General features: G+C 41.9%; 1 protein-coding gene across 1 annotated transcript in view; it reads left to right on the top strand.

Annotated features, from left to right (window-relative positions):
• The window catches only part of TPH2 (tryptophan hydroxylase 2), a 125,797-nt gene that overhangs the window by 93,162 nt on the left and 12,408 nt on the right, over positions 1-20,227 (top strand). Inside the window, exon 9 of the mRNA XM_007531276.2 lies at positions 18,661-18,756. Coding sequence (XP_007531338.1) covers positions 18,661-18,756 — 96 coding nt within the window. The remainder of the gene's footprint in view (positions 1-18,660; positions 18,757-20,227) is intronic.

The following is a 20,227-nucleotide window of genomic DNA, read 5'->3' as shown; positions in this document are numbered from 1 at the left end:
GCAAGAAGACAGGCTTTTCAGTATAGATGAGAGGGATAGGGGCTGCCTACCATGCAGAGGCTAGAACATTTTGCAAATGGACTGAGTGACAGATAAACATTCTAAGCAAGCAGGATGCACTGTGCAGCATCTTAGCTGGGGAGGAAAGCACAGTGTGTCTGCGCATTGCAAATAGTTACACAGGTGGGGCTGGGAGGTGGTGCATCTGGTTGAGTGCATGTGTCATAATGCTCAAGGATCCAGGTTCAAACCCCTGGTCCCTACCTACAGGGCGGGGGTGGGGGAAACTTCACAGGTGGTGAAGCAGTGCTATAGGTGTCTCTCTCCTTCTAGCTCCCCTCTTCCTCTCAATTTCTCTCTGCCTCTATCTAATAAATAATCAGACAAATAAGTAAAGTAAAAATAAGTCATTACACAGGCTTGAGAGGTGAGGCTGGGAGAAGCAGGGAACAGATCATGGAAAGTCATTTTTTTTTGCCACAGGAGAAAATTTGGACCTTTACTCCGTGAAAAGGGAAGGTTTTTAAAAGGACCTTAACACGACCAGTATGACTGGCATTAAGTGTTGGGGCTGGAGCATCTTTGAGTAAGTAGATATGGGGAGGCAACATACTTGTGTGACTTTATTTTGGAGGTGGAAGAAGATGGATGTCTCCTTTTGTATAAAAATGCCCTTTCCCCACCTGCAGGGGGGTCGCTTCACAAGCAGTGAAGCAAATCTACAGGTGTCTTTCTCTACCCCTCTCTGTCTTTCCTCTCTCAATTTCTCTCTGTCTTATCCAATAAAAAACACCCTTTTAAAAATTATTTACAGGTGGAAGAGATAGCATATGGCTATGCAAGGAGACTTGAGGCTTCCACGTCTCAAGTTCAATCCTCCGTATCATCAGAAGCCAGAGCTGAGCAGTGCTCTGGTAGAAAAAAATTATTATTATTATTTTTTAAAAAACAGCTCTGGTTGAAGAAGATGAAGAAGAAGAAGAAGGGGATTGATCTTGGGACTTTGGAGCCTCAGGTATGAGAGTCTCTTTGGATAACCACTATGTGATCTATCCCTGTCTGGAAAAAAAATTACTTATAAACATGAAAGAAGATAGAGAGGAAGAGAGAGGAGAGACATCTGCAGCTCTGTTCCACTGTTCATGAAACCCCCTCCCCACACACACACATAGGTGGGAAATGGGAGTTTTAATCTGGTCCCTTGTACACAGTAACATGTGCACTTTACAAAGTGCACCACCACTCAGCCCCCTGGGTAAAAACCATTAATAGTTAACTGATACTATGTCAGGTGGCCTTCTTAGAGGTGGAAGTACTCTAGACAGACTGAAGAAGGTACCATAAAACTGAAATGGCTAGAGGGCCCTTAAACAAAGACATCCATTTAGTCTTGAAAGCCGCCTAGAAGATACAGGAAAATAGCAGTTAAGAAATACACACAAAAAGCCCCAGTAAAACCAGGCTACTGATAACTGACTGTGTCAGTGTATTCTTCAATAAAAGTTGTTTTCTGCTGACACCCCCCCCCCCCCCCCGTGGATGCTCCTCTTATACTTGATGATCAATTTTCCACAAGCTTTGCCATAATGTCTCCTCAGAGTTTAGGTTTTTTACATTTTAATTCACTCAATGGGTGTTCTGAACCTAAAACAGTGTGTGCTGTTCTCATAATTCAGTGTCATTATTCTCTAGCTGGCAAGACATTACTGAAATCCCAGGCTTCCCTTTTATTCTGCTTGGTTTTATCTGTGGAGGTTTGAGGAGAACCACTGACAAAAGAGGCAGTCTCATCAGCATCTGGTGGTGCCTGTGATGGGTCACATTCTCTAGTGTGACTTATGTCTGTCTGCCTCCCTAGATACTCATTATGCATTCTCCTAAGTCACTCCCATTCCCAAATTCTTAACATTACTCTTTCCAACAACTTAACAACTTCCCAAAGCACTTTATTTTATTTTTTTTAATTTATAAAAAGGAAACATTGACAAAGCCATAGGATAAGAGGGGTACAACTCCACACAATTCCCACCACCAGAACTTCGTATCCCATCCCCTCCCTTGATAGCTTTCCTATTCCTTAACCCTCTGGGAGTAATTGCTTCCCCACTAAATATGGGCGTTGACAGGTCAATCCATACTCCCATCCTGCCTCTCTCTTTCCCTAGTGGGGCGGTGTTCTGGGGAATTGGAGCTCCAGGACACACTGGTGGGGTTGTCTGTCCAGGGAAGTCTGGTTGGCATCATGCTAACATCTGAAATCTGGTGGCTGAAAAGAGAGTTAACATCTAAAGCCAAACAAGTTGTTGATTAATCATGAACCTAAAGACTGGAGTAGTGCAGATGAAGAGTGGGGTGGGGGGGTCTCCATTCTGTAGATAGCTAGTAGGCATATTTTAGTTATATTCCAAAGGGCCTGTGGCTATACTAGGTTGTTTTTTTTTTTTTTTCCCTGAATGTGAAATCTGATATACAGGTGGATCCAAGTTATTGTCTGGGGAGATGATGTCATGGCTGGAAAAAGGAACAGAAAGCTGGATCAGAGAAGAGAGTAGTTCTCAAATATGGGAAAGGTATACAAATATTGTTGACTATAAACTCCTTCGATTTGATTAGGTCTGGGGCCCATATTCAGTTTAGGAGCCTATGTGACCTCTGCATCCCTGTAGATCTGAGATCACATTCTGTGGTCATCAGTAGGAACGTTCCAAGCTGCCCAAATATCAGGACCCATCTTCCTCAGGTGTAGCAGAGAGTATGTTGATCCAAGTTGAGGGCAAGGTCCTATGGGGGCCCACAAAGGGATCTGTTTTGTTGTTTCTGATAGAGATGACCGGTAACAACTGAGAGAGGCATTTATTCAAGGTCTAGGCCCATCATGTCTGTTTGGGAATCTCAGGACTCCCCGACTAGGGCCCCAGTTGACGGCGTGTCCTGACAGTGACTAAAGAGTCATCGTTAAAGTATGCCAGTATCTTGCCCTTATTCAGCTTTTACAGTCCTTGCCCCAAAGCACATTTAAGAGCTCATTATCCAACAAGATACAATGCAAGTTTCATATTCATATTCAGCACTGATAAGGACACAGTAATTTCTTTCTTTCTTTTTTTTATTGAGGTTAATACTATACAGTGCAATCATTGATATATGCATACAATTTCATTATATAATAGGCCTCCAAAGTTTTCTTCCCATTTTCCCTCCCTCTCCTTCCCCAGAGTTCTCTGCTTTGGTGCAATATCTTTTTAAATTAATTAATCAATTAATTATTTTGCCTCCCGGGTTATTGCTTGGGCTCGGTGCCTGCACTATGAATCCACTGCTCCTGGAGGCTATTTTCCCAATTTTTTGCCCTTGTTGTTGTTGTTATTGTTGCCATTGCTGTTGTTGTTGTTGGATAGGACAGAGAGAAATCGAAATAGGAGGGGGGAAGGCAGAGAGGGGGGAGAGGAAGATAGACACCTGCAGACTCGCTTCACCACTTGTGGAGTGATCCCCGAGCAGGTGGAGAGCTGGGGGCTTGAACCATGATCCTTACCCCAGTCCTTGAGCTTAACCCGCTGTACTACCACCCGGCCCCCAATTTTTAAAATTTTTTATTGCCACAAGGTTATTGCTGGGGTTTGGAGCAGGCACTACTAATCCACTGCTCCCCACGGCCATGCTTTTTCCATTTTATTCTAATATAATTTTTATTAGGTAGGACAGAAAGAAATTGAGAGAGGATAGGAAGATAGAGAGGAAGAGAGAGACACCTGTAGACCTGCTCTACTACTCATAAAGCTTCCCTCCTACAGATGGGGAGTGGGAGCTTGAACCTGGGTACTTGCACTTGGTATTATGTGCGTTTATCTGAGTGCGCCACCACGTGGCCCTCAGGACATAGCAATTTCAAGGCAGAAGTTTTATTTTATTTTATTTTTGAAGTTATTATTATTGTAATCATCTTTTTATTTATTATTTATTATTTATTTAAGAAAGGAGACATTAACAAAACCGTAGGATAGGAGGGGTACAACTCCACATAATTACTGCCACCCAATCTCCATATCCCATCCCCTCCCCTGATAGCCCTCCCACTCTCTATCCCTCTGGGAGCATGGACCCAGGGACGTTGTGGGTTGCAGAAGGTGGAAGGTCTGGCTTCTATAATTGCTTCCCCACTGAACATGGGCGTTGACTGGTCGGTCCATACTCCCAGTCTGCCTCTCTCTTTCCCTAGTAGGGTGGGTCTCTGGGGAAGCGGAGCTCCAGGACACATTGGTGGGGTCTTCAGTCCAGGGAAGACTGGCCGGCATCCTGATGGCATCTGGAACCTGGTGGCTGAAAAGAAGGTTAACTTGTATGTTAACTTGTATGGCTTTGTATAGCCAAACAAATTGTTGAGCAATCCTGGACCCAAAGGTTGGAACAGTGGAGAGGAAGTGTTGCGGGGGAGGGGGGTACTCACTGCAAACTCTAGTGTACTAAGGCAGAAGTTTTAAATGCTTATTCCATTAGTTCCTTTTTTTAAAATTTATTTTTTATTTAAGAAAGGATAAATTAACAAAATCATAGGGTAGGAGGGGCACAACTCCACACAATTCCCACCACCCAATCTCCATATCCCATCCCCTCCCCTGATAGCTTTCCCATTCTCTATCCCTCTGGGAGCATGGACCCAAGGGTCATTGTGGGTTGCAGAAGGTAGAAGGTCTGGTTTCTGTAACTGCTTCCCCACTGAACATGGGCGTTGACTGGTCAGTCCATACTCCCAGTCTGCCTCTCTCTTTCCCTAGTAGGGTGGGTCTCTGGGGAAGCGGAGCTCCAGGACACATTGTTGGGGTCTTCAGTCCAGGGAAGCCTGGCCAGCATCCTGATGGCATCTGGAACCTGGTGACTGAAAAGAGAGTTAACATACGAAGCCAAACAAATTGTTGAGCAATCATGGACCCAAAGCTTGGAATAGTGGAGAGGAAGTGTTAGGGGGGTACTCACTGCAAACTCTAGTGTACTTCTGCTTTCAGGTATATATTTTGCAGTAGTTTATGGATAAGTGTGAACTTACGCTCTCTCTCACAGAACCTGGTCTATATCTAGGTTTTGGGACTTTGTTAGAAAGTGAACTACCTGGGATGGAATTAGAGAATACTTATGAAAGGAAAGGTCTCACCTGAGTAATGAAGCTGAAGGGTTGTCATTCCACACCTGAAGTCTCTGGACACAGTCTGAGGTGAAGCATGTTGAGGTGGCAATCATTGCGTTGATTAGGTTGTGATCGGCAGATGCAATATTATTTGATATGGATTGGGAGAGGCATGTGGGAAAGTGGGCCCTATCCTAAGGTCCCAGGACTGGGGGAAATATAGGCTCTCTAGTGGAGATGTGAGGTTCCTGCTGTCTTAGGGTTCAAAAAGACAATGGATAGTTAATGTTATCATCACATTATTTGGTACTTGGGTTAACTTTGAAAAGTCCTTTTGTCAGAGTTTGCTGTATAGTACCAAGTATCTTGTATGTAGCTGTGCCATTGGTTGCTTCTGATCTACTTGGTCTAGGCTTTTGAGAGAGTCTGCATATCAAATACAGCCTATATATTAAAAAGACTCAGTCTGTGTTTTAAAAACTTTGAGACATACAATTAATTTTCCCCCTCTCATATTAATTAACTAGTGATTTATATGACTACACTTTACTAGGAGTGTACATAAACACCATTCCCACCACCAAAAGACTATGTCTCATCCCACCCACCCACCCCAACCCCCACTGGCCCAGGAAGCTGCATGTCTACCCCTCACCACAGGGTTTTTACTTTGGTGCCCTACTCCATATTTAGTCAAATCCTGCTTTTAGTTTCCCTTTCAGATCTTCTTTCTCAACTTCTGTTGATGAGTGGGATCATCCCATACTCATCTTTATCTTTCTGACTTAGCTTACTTAACATAATTCCTTCTAGCTCTGTCCAAGATGGGCCAGAGAGGGTGAGTTCATTGTTCTTGATAGCTGTATAGTATTCCATTGTGTATATATACCACAGCTTTCTCAGCCACTCATCTGTTGTTGGGCACCTGGGTTGCTTCCAGGTTTTAGCTATTATGAATTGTGCTGCTATGAACATAGGAGTACACACCTATTTTTGGTTGAGTGTTATGGAGTCCTTGGGGTATAACCCCAGGAGAGGAATATCTGGATCATATGGAAGGTCCATGTCTAGCCTTGTAAGAGTTCTCCAGACAGCTCTCCACAGAGGCTGGACCAATTTACATTCCCACCAGCAATGCAAAAGGGTTCCTCTGTCCCCACAGCCTCTCCAGCATTTGTTGCTGCTGTTGTTTTGATGTATGCCATTCTTACAGGAGTGAGGTGGTATCTCAATGTTGTCTTAATTTGCATTTCTCTGACAATCAGTGACCTAGAGCAGTTATTCATATGTTTGTTAGCCTTTTGGGTCTCCTCTGTAGTGAATGTTTTGTTCATATCCTCTGCCCATTTTTGAATGGGTCATTTGCTTTTTTGGTGCTAAGTTTGCTGAGATCTTTATATATTTTGGTGATTAGTTTCTTGTCTGATGTATGGCATGTGAAGATCTTCTCCCATTCTGTGAGGGGTCTCTTTGTTTGTTTAATAGTTTCTTTAGCTGTGCAGAAGCTTTTAATTAGATGTAGTCCCATTGGTTTGTTTCTGCTTTAGTCTTTCTTGCAATTGGGTTTGATTCATCAAAGAGGTCCTTGAGGTGTAGGTGGGAAAGTGTTTTACCAATGTTTCCTTTATAAAATGTTTTTTATATTTATTTATTTATTTTCCCTTTTGTTGCCCTTGTCATTTTTTATTGTTGTTGTAGTTATTATTGTTGTTGTTATTGATGTCTTCATTGTTGGATAGGACAGAGAGAAATGGAGAGAGGAGGGGAAGACAGAGAGGGAGAGATAGATGGAAACCTGCAAACCTGCAAACCTGCTACACCACCTGTGAAGCAACTCCTCTGCAGGTGGGGAGCCGGGGGCTTAAGATCCTTATGCTGGTCCTTGTGCTTTGCTGCTGTGCTCCTGCTCGACTCCCTCCATTAGTTTTATTCTCATATTTAGATGAGTTTTGTCTCCCCATCCATGTGTATATTCCTAACCCTAACCCCATCCCTAACCCTAAAATACCAAATATTTTGAGTCAGTAGGTCTGCATTTGTATATATACATATTATCTCTAGTGCTAGGGTATGGGAGTTGTATAGCTAAAGTTCATTTGAACTGTGTACAAGGTAAGTAGGATCTGAGTGAAAGCCTGAACGATAATTTTCTATGCAAAGTAAATTATATTCAACATATCTCAGGGCTTACCCCCCAAAACATTTGCAGACTTTTTTTTGGCCTCCTGCTTATTCTGAATAGATGAATAATCCAATTCTAGAGGTGGGGTAACATATGTAATTACTTTAACTATACTGCCAAATTTTTAGTGAAGGCAAGAGAGAAAACATATCATTCACTCGCAACTCACTCATTACTCAGGCACTGAATAAGTGACATGTGTCAGTGAAAGAAGTAGGGCACCTGCTTCCTACTAGAAGTTACATATGTACCAGTTTAAGAATATATAATGACTGTCAGGAAGAAGTTACAGTAATCATTTCAAGGGGTACAGAGTGGGGAAAGTGGGAGCAAAAGAGCTTTCAATAGGAAAAATAAAACAGTAAATTTATTTCCTTCAAGAGTTCTTTAAAGTAGACGTATATCTCTTTAACTGAAGTTAAATACCTTAGCAAGAACTGTAGGGACTGAAGACCAATCACAAGATGCCTCCTGGTATGCTTTGCTTATCACTGTGTGGTTTTGTGTCTGCAAAGCTTTTTTTTTAAAATTTTTTATTTCCCTCTTTTCAGTACTGTCCATTTGGCTAAGCCAGACCTTGCGTGAGAATGGTGTAGTTCCAGTAGTGATCTGAAGATGGCAGCATTGGGCACCCAATCTCATTTTCTACACTAACTGGGTGCCACAGCAGTGTTTGGATTTCAGGCTGTCACTCAGACTTTCTTTACTTAATGACTCTATGTATGTAAATGATTCTGTTTTTCTATGGGAGAGGTCCAATCTATCATTCCTGTTTTGGTTTTCAGTTAATGATTATATGTAATTATATTCAAATAAAATATTTATAAATAATTATGTATAATTAGTGGTGTGTAAAATTTGGAATTCATGAACATCAGCTTTGATGAAAGGTGCCCTTTAATTTGGGAGGTGTTAGTCTTAGTGTTATTTGTTTATGTTTAAAAAAAACATTAGTGGCCAAGGCTCTGCAATTCTGTTTTGTTTGTTTTTTTCTTCCTTTTTTGATGCTAAATAGTATATTTATTTATTAAACATCGAGGGAATTTATTATAGAGTCACATCTGGAGAGTGATCTGAAGAAAATAAAATGAGATATCTTTTTTTAATTCAAAAAAGCAATTAATGGTTAAGCACACATAGTATGAAGCACAAGGACCTGCACAAGGATCCGGTTGGAGCTCCCAAGCTCTCTACCTGTGGGGGTGGGAGGTGTCACATCACAGCAGTGAAGCAGGTCTGCAGGTCTCTCTCTCTCTCTGCCTCTCTATCTCTCTCCCCTATCTCCCCTCTTCTCTCAATTTCTGTCTGTCCTATGCAATAAAATAATAAGAATAAGAATACGAATAGGAAGAAGGAGAAATGGCCTTCAGAAGCAGTGGATTCTAGTGCTGGCATCAAGCCCTAGAAATAATGTGGTAGGACAAAAAAAAGGCAATTAATTATCATTGAATTCCAAATTGTCTTCCAGCCTTGTAGTCCACCTCTAAGGAGGCTTTGCATCTAAAACCAGACAGACAGAAGAAATGTGCACTTGTCCCTTCCTTCTCATTAGTGATCATGCCCAAGCACTCAGCATTCTGAGGTGAAAACGGAAAAAAAAAAAAAAAAGAGAGAAGAAAAATTATTGTGAGCCTGTCCATAATTCAGATTTTGCCAACTGTCAGGGTTCAGGTGTGTTTTGCTTTTTCTCTTTATCTTGTTAGCCACATATGGAGCTGCAAATGGAAAGCTGTCTCAAAGTGAAAGGTCTGACTCTCTGGGTAGGCTAGGCTATAGACTTAAGCATTTAGGTACGTTCCCTGGCAGAGGATAGCAGGAATCCAAAGGGAAAGGTAGAAAATTGAACAGATGGAGCTGTGCAAGATCAGTGTTTCTGGAAGGGCTCCCAGGTGAATTATGGGGCATTCTGAGTGTTGAGAAGAAAACACACACACACACACACACACACACACACACACACACACACACACACACACTCACACACTCTTCTGCATTTTCCCTGATTCTAGAAGTACTTGAACTAGAGACACACCAAGAGGTCTATCATTGAATCTTAGGTTGGATTTATACCAGCCTTATGAGTCTTCCCTTTTTTTTTTTTGGCCTCCAGGGTTATTGCTGGGGCTCAGTGCTTGTGAATCCACTACTCCTGGACCTTCCCCCCTCCTTTGTTGCCCTTGTTGTGGTTATTATTGTTATTGTTGATGTCATTGGTTGTTGAATAGGACAAAGAGAAACGGAGAGAGGAGGGGAAGACAGAGAGTGGGAGAGAAAGATAGACACCTGCAGACTTGCTTCACCGCTTGTGAAGTGACTCCCCTGCAGGTGGGGAGCCGGGGGCTTGAACCGGTATCCTTACACTGGTCCTTGTGCTTTGCTCCATGTGTGCTTAACCCGCTGCACTACCACCCTACCCTTTTTAAATAGGTTGGCATGTCAAATCTATGTGGAGATCCATGTGTATGACATATCAGATTTTTTCAGGGACTCACAGCCTGTTGTGATTTGGATCAGAATCACGACCACACTTTCTGTGTGCATTGATGTAGCATAAAGAAATTTTAAAATGCACTTAATAGCTGACCTACATGCTCCTACAGTTGGCTCCATGTGTTTTTTGAAGGCTTTTGAACATGACAGCACATTTTTAAAAAACTCCTCCATTCATTGTTAAGGCTCCAGGGATTTTTATGTCAAGTGCTATAAAATGCTATATAAATTAGGGAAACAAGTGAGAGACATACTAAGAAGATGCTACACAATTCTAATTTTCCTCTCACCTACACCTTCCTTTCCCCATTTTTTCATTGTAAGAGGACACCATGCATCTATAGATATTTTGTTAAAAAACAGTAAAACGTGACAGATGTCAAGTCCTTTAAAATACTGAGCTCTAGCTCTCTTATATGCCACTGTCTACTATGGTCCTGGGTCTGTCTGTCTATCTATCTATCTATCTATCTATCTATCTATCTATCTATCTATTTTTTTCCTTCTCTCATCTTATCACTGGGCCCCCTCTTTTTCAGGCTGAATTTTCAGGTAGAGAAAAACAAAGGGGGGAGAGACAGAGAAAAAGAAGGAAAGACACCACAGCACTGAAGTGCCCTCCAATGCAGTGAGTGGGTACATGACTTGAACCTGGATTATAGAAATGGTAAACTGGGCTTCATGTTCTTGAATTTCCTTTTTTGGAAAAACAGGAGACTCAATTCCCAGGTCTCTTGTTCTATGACTTCAGATCACTTCTCTTCACTGTACCCAGGATTGTGAATTTTTTTTTTTTTTATGGAGGGAAGATTTAAGGATTATGTTTTTTTTTTATTTAAGAAAGGAGACATTAACAAAATCATAGAATAAGAGGGGTACAGTTCTGCACAATTCCCATAACCCGATCTCCATATCCCATCCCCTTCCCTGATAGCCTTCCCATTCTCTGTCTCTCTGGTCGTTGTGGGTTGCAGAGGGTGGAAGGTCTGGCTTCTGTAATTGCTTCCCCGTTGAACATGGGCATTGACTGGTCAGTCCATACTCCCCAGTCTGACTCTATCTTTCCCTAGTAGGGTAGGGCTCTGAGAAAGTGGAGCTCCAGTACACATTGATGGGGTCATCTCTCCAGGGAAGTCTGGTCAGCATCTTGCTGGCATCCGGAACCTGGTGGCTGAAAAGAGAGTTAACATACAAAGCCAAACAAATTGTGAACAATCATGGACCTAAAGACTGGAATAGTGCAGATGAGGTGTTGGGGGGTACTCCCTGCATGCTCTTGTGTACTTCTGCTTTCAGGTATATATTTTTCCCCTAGTTTATGGGCACGGGTGAACCTATGCTCTATCTCAGGGGACCTGGACTATATCTAGGTTTGGGGACTTTATTGGGAAGTGGAACACCTGGAATGGGTTATGTTTTTTTAATGACATATATATTTAATTGGGGGAATTAACGGTTTATAGTCAACAGTAAATGCAATTGTTGGTACATGTGTAAAATTTCCACTTTCTGGAAAACATTTTAACACCCCACCTAGGTCCTCCACCAGCATCAGGCACCAGGACCTGAACTTCCCCACTGCCCAGTCTTTTACTTTGGTGTAGTACATCAACTCCAGTCCAAGTTCTGCTTTGTGTTTCCCTTTTTGTCCTTATTTTTCAACTTCTGTCTATGAGTGAGATCATCCTGTATTCATCTTTCTCTTTCTGGCTTATCTTATTTAACATGATTCCTTCAAGCTTCATCCAAGATGAGGTGAAGAAGGTGCATTCATCATTTTCATAGCTGAGTAACATTCTATTATGTATATATATGACAATTAACTCAGCCACTCATCTGTTGTTGGACACCTGGGTTGCTTCCAGGTTTTGGCTATTACAAATTGTGCTCCTCTGAACATAGGTGTACACAAAATCTTTTTGGATGGGTGTGTTGGGTTCTTTAGGATATATCCCCAGGAGAGGAATTGCAGGATCATAGGTAGGTCCACTTCTAGCCTTCTGAGAATTCTACGAACTGCTCTCCACAGAGGTTGGACCAATTTACATTCCCACCAGCAGTGCAGGAAAGTTCCTTTGAGGGCTATGACTTAACTTCTCAGCACAAATTCACATCTATTTTGATTCTTTTCAGGAGACCTCTATGACATTGACTTTTCCCAATTCTAAGTCACCCAAGCAACTTTGTCATTTTTTTGTTTGTTTTCTTCACCACAACACTGCTCAGCTTTGACTTATGGTGGTGTGAGGGATTGAACCTGGGACTTCAGAACCTCAGGCATGAGAATATCTTTGCATAACCATTATGCTATTTTCTTCACTCCAAGCAACATTGTCTTTTGAGTGCCAGTGCTTTCTGACTGATCTTTCTGCTTCTCTGCAATCTATTCTTTACTCAACACTAGCATGCTCTTTGGAAAATGAAATCAGAACCTATCTCTTTCCTGCTTGCAACCCTCTGACCTTCCTATTGCCCTTGGAAATGCAGATCTATTCCCTCTTTAGGACCTTTGCTCTTGCTAGTTTCTTTTTGCTACTTCCTCTGCTCTCTTACAGACCATTAAGGGAACACTATTTCCCTTCGATCTTTGCACAATTGGCCTTTTCATTTCTTAATGAGAGGCTGATTTTCCAGCAGGTTGTAGCTTAAATACCACTCCCTCAGAGAGGCCTTTCCTGACCACTCCATCTAAAATAGTCATGCCCTCTGTTTAAGATCTGAAGCACTGCATGGTCTTATGATTTAAATATCACACTCCCTTTGAGATTAGCCTGTATACTGATTTTTACTGTCATTACTGTTGGTGACCATCTCATCCCAGTAAGCAAATGTCCTTCAGGGCCTCAAGCACTTTGCTGCCTGGCTCACTGAAGATCCTTAGTGACTAGAGTGGAGTGTGACATATATTAGGTACTCAAAGGAGTGCTTGTAGAATAAGTGAATGGATGGATGGGTGTCACAGACAGGAAAACCACACCCCAGAGAGGTTATAATCATAGAATGCCGGGATAGCCTGAGGATACTTCTTCCCGAGCTAGTGCTCTCTGGGTTGGAGAGAACTCAACTGGAGCCGATCTAGGCTGCTGCGTGGGAGAGGGATCAGGAACTCGTGCCGCACTAACTTCGCAGGAGATACACTCTGGAACTCTTGGAGCCGGAAAGCAATTTCCAAGTGTCTTTAATCAGAAGAGCAGCTGTTTTTATACTCTCCAAGTAGGGTGGAAACAGGATGTGATATAGAGAGGGTGGAGCGAAAAGTGACTGGTGGAAGATCAGGGTGTGACAAGGAGAGGATCAGGGTGTGACAAGGAGAGGGGGTGGAGCAGGTGAGAATTCTACTACTAAACCACCAATGCCCTGGAGGGAGTGTGGTGCTTTATGTAAATGTAAAAGTGATTTATGTAAATAGACCAAAGCTTTGAATGGGATTGAATCTATCCCTATATAGGCATATGGTTAAGCAGAAGCCAGGGGGAGCTGACATACTATCCAACAATAGAAGTCACTAGAATCAAGCCTGAGCCTAGAACTCAGCCTTCCTTATGCATTTCTTTCCACCAAATATATATAGCAAATTACGTAATTTAGGAGTCACCCCAACACTCACTGTTTGTTTGTTTATTCACTAACCAATTAAAATTCTTATTGCCACCAGGGTTATTACTGAAACTTGGTGCCTGCACTACAAATCTACCACTTCCTGTGATAATTTTTTTAAAAATTTGATTTGATAGGACATAGAGAAATTGAGAGGGGAGAGGGAGATAGAGAGGGAGAGAGAAGACAGATAGATACCTGCAGACCTACTCTACCACTTGTGAAGCTTCTCTTCTACAAGTGGGGAGCAGTTCATTCACCAGTTATTGAGTTCTACTACCCTCAAGCAATGTGTCTCAACCAGAAGTGATGTGTTTCCCTCCTCCCCTTTACCCTCCACCCCCAGGAACATTTTTCAGTGTCTGGAGACTGCTGTGCTTATTACATCTGGGCTGGGAATGCTATCAGGAAAAAAAAATGCATAGAGCTGCTAGGGAGATAGCATAGTGGTTATGCAAAAAGGTTTTCATATTGGAGGTACTAAAAGGTCCCAGGTTTAATCCCAGCACCACCACAAGCCAAAGCTGAGCAGTGCTCTGATAAAACAAGGCAAAAACAAAAACAAAAAACAGTGAGTAGAGGCCAGAGATACAGTTAAACATTCTGATGTACAGGACAGTGCCCTGATCCTCCATTAAAGAATGTCCATCTAAAATGTCAGTAGCAATGGGGTGGGGAATTCTGTTCTAGATGAACTACCTGAGAGCTACCTGCCTGCACTTATTGTTTAGTGACATGAGGCCAATGTCAAACAGTTATATCACAATCTTCTTCTTCTAGCGTTTGCCCTTCTTCCGTAGCCAGTCAACAGCGTCAGGTTGAGCCTGATGTAAAGTTTCGAGACCTCCTTTGAATCTGGAGAGGTGGCAGTCGTTGACTATGTGGGTCATAGTCTGTCTGTAGCCGCAGGGGCAGTTCAGGTCGTCTCTGGCTCCCCAGCGATGGAACATAGCAGCACTCCGGCCATGGCCTGTTTGATAGCGATTGAGGAGGGCCCAATCATAATGTGCTAGGTCAAAGCCGGTTGATGCTTACAGGGGTCTGTGATGAGGTGTTTGTTCTTTACCTCAGCTGACTGCCAACTCTGTTTCCAAGAGTCTGGAACAGAGAAGTTCAGTGTAGGCGTAGGGGACCAGATTGGGTGACGAGACGTCAAGCATTGGCCAGGGTGGGCGAAGATATCCGCGTATATTGGCAGGTCCGGTCGAGCGCAGACATGGGAAATGAACTTAGATGATGCCACATCCCAACGAATATCTGGCGGGGCGATGTTGCTAAGAACTGGCAGCCATGGAACCGGGGTGGAATGGATGGTTCCAGAAATGATCCTCATGGAGGAATATAATTTGGAATCGACCAAGTGGACATGGGGGCTACGGAACCATACTGGGGCACAGTATTCTGCAGTGGAATAGCATAATGCCAGAGATGATGATCGTAGTGTGGAAGCGCTCGCCCCCCATGAGGAGCTGGCCAGTCTTGCAATGATGTTATTTGATGTTATTCCTCACGCCCACCTTTGCTGCAGTTTTTATGAGATGTTCGTGAAATGACAGAGGGCGATCGAGAGTAACGCCAAGATAGACTGGCTGGGCTTCATGCCGGCTTCTCGTATCGCCAAGCTGCACATTAAGCTCACACGAGGCCGAAGCATGGTGTAGATGGAAAACAGATGATACCGTTTTTGCAGTGCTAGGGATTAGTCACCATTTTTTACAGTAATCAGATATCAGAGACATGTCTTTCGTAAGTGTTTCCTCGAGGATGTTGAACTTGGATGCCTGAGTTGCACAGCAGATGTCATCGGCGTAGATGAACTTCCTTGAAGAAGTTTCTGGGAGGTCATTGATGTAAATATTAAATAGCGTAGGAGCCAGAACAGAGCCCTGGGGGAGGCCACTTGAGACAAGTCTCCATCTGCTAGACTTATCACAATAAAGACATCAAGGTCATGTTCAGTATTCTTTTTTTTTTTTTTTTTCCCCTCCAGGGTTATTGCTGGGCTCGGTGCCTGCACCATGAATCCACCACTCCTGGAGGCCATTTATTCCCCCTTTTGTTGCCCTTCTTGTTGTAACCTCGTTGTGGTTATTATTATTGCCATTGTTGATGTTGTTTGTTGTTGGATAGGACAGAGAGAAATGGAAAGAGGAGGGGAAGACAGAGAGGGGGAGAGATAGGCACCTGCAGACCTGCTTCACCGCCTGTGAAGCGACCACCCTGCAGGTGGGGAGCCGGGGGCTCCAACCGGGATCCTTACGCAGGTCCTTGCACTTTGCACCACATGCGCTTAACCCACTGCGCCACCGACCGACTGCCCATGTTCAGTATTCTGTGCGGTAGAGGAAGGAGGGGTGGATGGTGTGGGTGGTGACAGAAATAGGAAGGACCATAATTTTAGCGTCTCTGGGGGTGGGAGGTGTCTCTAGAGAGTAAACTTTACCTCTAGAGCAGAGGTGGAGAGCTTTTTCTTTTTCTTTTTTTTTTATTTCCCTGCCAAGGGCCATTTGAGTATCTATAACATCATTCACAAGCTATACAAAATTATCAACTTAAAAATTAACACTCGATGTTGCTACGAAAAAGACTCCGGGGGTCTTGACAGGGCTGTTTATTGCTCGTGGGCTGGATTACCCATTCCTGCTCTAGAGTTTTAACTTGATGACCCAGAAATAACAAATCTTTGTGCTGCACCAGTGCTGCACCACAGGCCCCCTCAGATCTAGAGATGACAAAGACATAAATTTCAAAAAAATAGACCAGCCCTCCTGAGCCAAGGGACAGCATAACCTCCAAATAAAAATAGAGCCAACTTCCTAGGGCTAGAAATAATAATTATTTGTTGCCCCCCTTCAGGAGTGTTTAAATTCTCCTCTTCTTCAACACCTCCAGTGTTCTTTCATCACTAATGCAGGGCAGTGTTAATCTGATGCAAGTTTTATTGCTCACTGTCAGCTTCTCACTATTCCGTAAGAGCAGAAAATAGTAGAGTTTTTGCCTTTCTCAAGAGCATCGCAAGGTTTTCTTTTTTTTATGGGGGAGGGGAGTGTAAGGGGATGGGAGGTTGTATAGCAATTTTGGTCTAGGTTGAACTCCTAAATTCAACAAAAGCACTTGTAGATCTTAATATCTTGGTGAAACTGTAGTAGTTGATACTGTTAAAGCTTGGGCCACCTTACTATACATATATGTGTGTGTGTGAAATTGTAATTTTGCCAGTTTGGTAGGAATTACTTGCTTTTCTTTTTTCTTTTAAATTTTTATTTATAGAAAACCCCCATAGGATAAGAGGGGTACAATTCTACACAATTCCCATCACCAGAACTCTGTATCCCATTCCCTCCCCTGGTAGCTTTCCTATTCTTTAACCCTCTGGGAGCATGGACCCAGGGTCATTGTGGGATGCAGAAGTTAGAAGGTCTGGCTTCTGTAATTGCTTCCCCACTGAACATGGGCGTTGGCAGGTCAGTCTATACTCCCAGCCTGTCTCTCTCTTTCCTTAGTGGGATGGGGCTCTGGATGGGGCTCTAGGACATATTGGTGGGGTCGCCTGCCCAGGGAAGTCGGGTTGGCATAAAGATAGCATCTGGAACCTGGTGACTGAAAAAGAGTTAACATATAAAGCGGAACAAATTGTTGACTAATCATGAACCTAAAGGCAAGAATAGTGCAGATGAAGATTTGGGGTTTCTGTATTGGAAATAGCTAGTAGGTCTGTTTTAGGTAATCTCTCTTCTTCTTTACCACACATTAAAAACAAAACAACCACTAAGGATTGGTACCTTGTAGGTAATCAACAAGTATTTGTTGAATAAACAAACTGCAAAATATTAGTTTGAGATTACTGCCGTGTAAGTTTTTTTCCCACATTTTCATGAACCTATGCAACTGAAATTTATTGTATTTTTATGGTGCTATCATGGTGACATTAATTTATTTCTAAGTCAGTGTGCCTTTTGGTTTTAAAAATTACTGCAGGGTATGCTATTTGACATGTTTTTTCTCCTGTTATTTTTCTTTTTGTGTAGTTTTCATTATTAGTGATTTAATAATGGTTTGTAAATTTTCAGATCTGAGGGTCGTAGTTCCACATCCACAGTTGTGCGTCATCATACCCATATATGTGTCAATCACTACACTCACCACCATAGTCCTGTTCAACCCCATCCCATAACCACCATAATTCTCACAAAGGTCTAAAAGACATTCTTTTTGGTGAGGGGAGTGCAAGTTCATTTGTTTTAATTATAGTTTTTCTACATATGGGAAAAACCGCCTTCCCGTTAACTTTTTACTTGTTTAACTCAGCATGTAGTTAACTTTTTACTTATTTAACTTGGCATAATCATCTCCTGTTCTGTTCATTTTGTTTCAGATGATACAATATCACCTTTTTCAACTGCAGAGAGTAGTAGTAGCAGCAGCAGCAGCAGCAGCAATAGAAGTAGTATTCCATTGAATATATATTCCATAATTTCTTTATCCAACCATCTGTTGATGGATACATAGGTTGCTTCCATATTTTGGCTATATTTTTTGCAGCTATGAATATAGGGCTGCATATAGGCTTTTCAAGTAGTACTTTACTGTTCTTTGGTTACGTGCCTATGCCTGGCGTTTCTGGATGATCATATGACATTTCCATCTTTATTTGTTTAAGGACTCTTCACCCTGTTTTCCATAGGAGCCGCACCGATTTGCATTCCCACCATTATCAGCATTTCCTTTGTCTCCACATCCTTGCCAAACAGTAGTTACTTTTCTGTTTTGTTATTGTAGGCCACCTCAGGTGTGAAGTGGAATCTCTGTGTGGTTTTATTTTATGTTTCTTTTAAGATTCATGGGTTTTTGAATCAAAGAAGCAAAAGACTATTAAGAGGTAATATCTTTTACAAATACCAATAGTGCAGGGAGGGATCATGTGGCAAGATTATAGATGTCAGTGTTTTTGTTTCAGATGTATTTAAATTTAGTGTTGAGGACTGGGGAAATAGCATAGTGCTATACAAAAGGCTTTCTTTCATGCCTGAGGCACTGATGTTCCATGTTCAATCCTCAGCACCACCACAAACCAGAACTGAACAAAGTTCTGGTCTCTCTCTATATATATTTCTCTCTCATTAAATAAATGAACAAATAGGTAAATGAACTTAGTGTTGAAAAATGATGCAAAGTGCACCATTTAATTTTGGGTGATATTTTACTTTATAGCAAACTTGTTGACTAGCTTCCATTTTGTTTTTTATTTTTATTTATTTTTTTTATCCAGTGCTATTTCTTCACAATCGAGTTTGGCCTTTGCAAACAAGAAGGACAGCTACGGGCATATGGAGCAGGCCTACTTTCCTCCATTGGTGAATTAAAGGTATGAAGCTGTGAGTGAAAATATCCTTCCCAAGCAAACTGGTTCAAGGTCATGGGAAATATTGATTCATATGTCTGAGCATTTCTACTCACAGATATGCCATACATATTTAATATGGAAGATTTGGCACCTCAGACAGGGGTGCTGACCTAGCTCTTTGCACTTCTAAAAGTGGGTCATGCCTTTCTGGGTTTGTGATATGACTGAAATGGATGAGCGGCCATGTGTACAAACCAACAGCAATGACAAATGTATGCTCAATGGTTGGCTAAAAAATGACTGGCCTAAATTTGGTACTGATAAGTGGGCAAGGAACTACCAGAGAGCCCACTGACTGAAATTCCCTTGTTAGGGTAGACCGACTATTCTAATTTCTGTTGCCCTCTTGGCTCTGATAGACTTTCCAACATGTACTTCCTAGAGGGAAATCTGAGGCTGTTTAAGCTCCTTCAAAGTTAATTTGTATTAAAACATTTGTGGGCATGTATAATTTTTTAAAAAGAAGATAAATAAATGCATGGCCAGGGAAGTAGCTATTATATGTTGTGACGCCTAAGAAATGTTCTTTTGGGTCTTATACTAGAGTAAAACCTTCAACTATGCAGAAATGTTGGGGGTTTGGGACATTTTGATAATTAAAATATTCTGGCTACTTAAAAATTACTGTCTTGGAACAGGGTACTCATGTACTTGGTAGACTGTACATGTTCACATGTATAAAGACCTGGGTTCAAGTTCCTGTTCACACCTGCAGGGGTGAAACTTCATGAGAGGTGGAGCAATGGTGTAGGTGTCTCTCTTTCTTTCTGTGCCTCTTTTCATCTCTATGCCTTTCTATGTTTCTGCCTCTATATATAAAAAAAGATATAAAGTAGGCTGTCAGGAGTTGTTATACAGGCACCAAGCCCCAGCAATGACTCTGGTGGAAATAAAAAGCTATATTTACTATAGAGGCATAGCAACAGTGATCGCTAGTTTTAGAGTATGTGCTATGATATGTAATTTAGAAATGGTACTGAAATTAATTTAATCTTTATGGACTTTTCTAGGATTTTTATTTTGAGTGTTGGCTCTTCTCACATAATAAAACTGGGACATACATAATTAGTAGAACTTTCTGGTTGTATTCTTGAAAGATTTATAAGTTAACTGCATTCGTGACAAGCCTTCTTACTTTAAAACTTCACTCATTGATTAATTCCTCAAGCATTTGGATGAACTGTGTGCTATATATTGTGCCCAGTACTGGGACTACAAAGACAAATAATTATGATGAAGAAGAAAAATATGAAGAGAATTCGGCCAGTAGATTTTAGTATTTTAAGTACTTTAGACCTAAAATCTAAAGTCCCATAACTCATTAAGTCTCATAATACTCAATGAGATAAACAACATCATTATCACAGATGAGAAAATTGAGAGGTAAAGACATTAAGGAACTTGCCTAACTAAAATCAGACAGGTAGGAAGT

Source organism: Erinaceus europaeus, chromosome 7 (assembly GCF_950295315.1).
Source record: "Erinaceus europaeus chromosome 7, mEriEur2.1, whole genome shotgun sequence".
Classification (NCBI taxonomy): domain Eukaryota; kingdom Metazoa; phylum Chordata; class Mammalia; order Eulipotyphla; family Erinaceidae; genus Erinaceus; species Erinaceus europaeus.
This window is presented reverse-complemented; position numbering and strand designations above follow the sequence as displayed.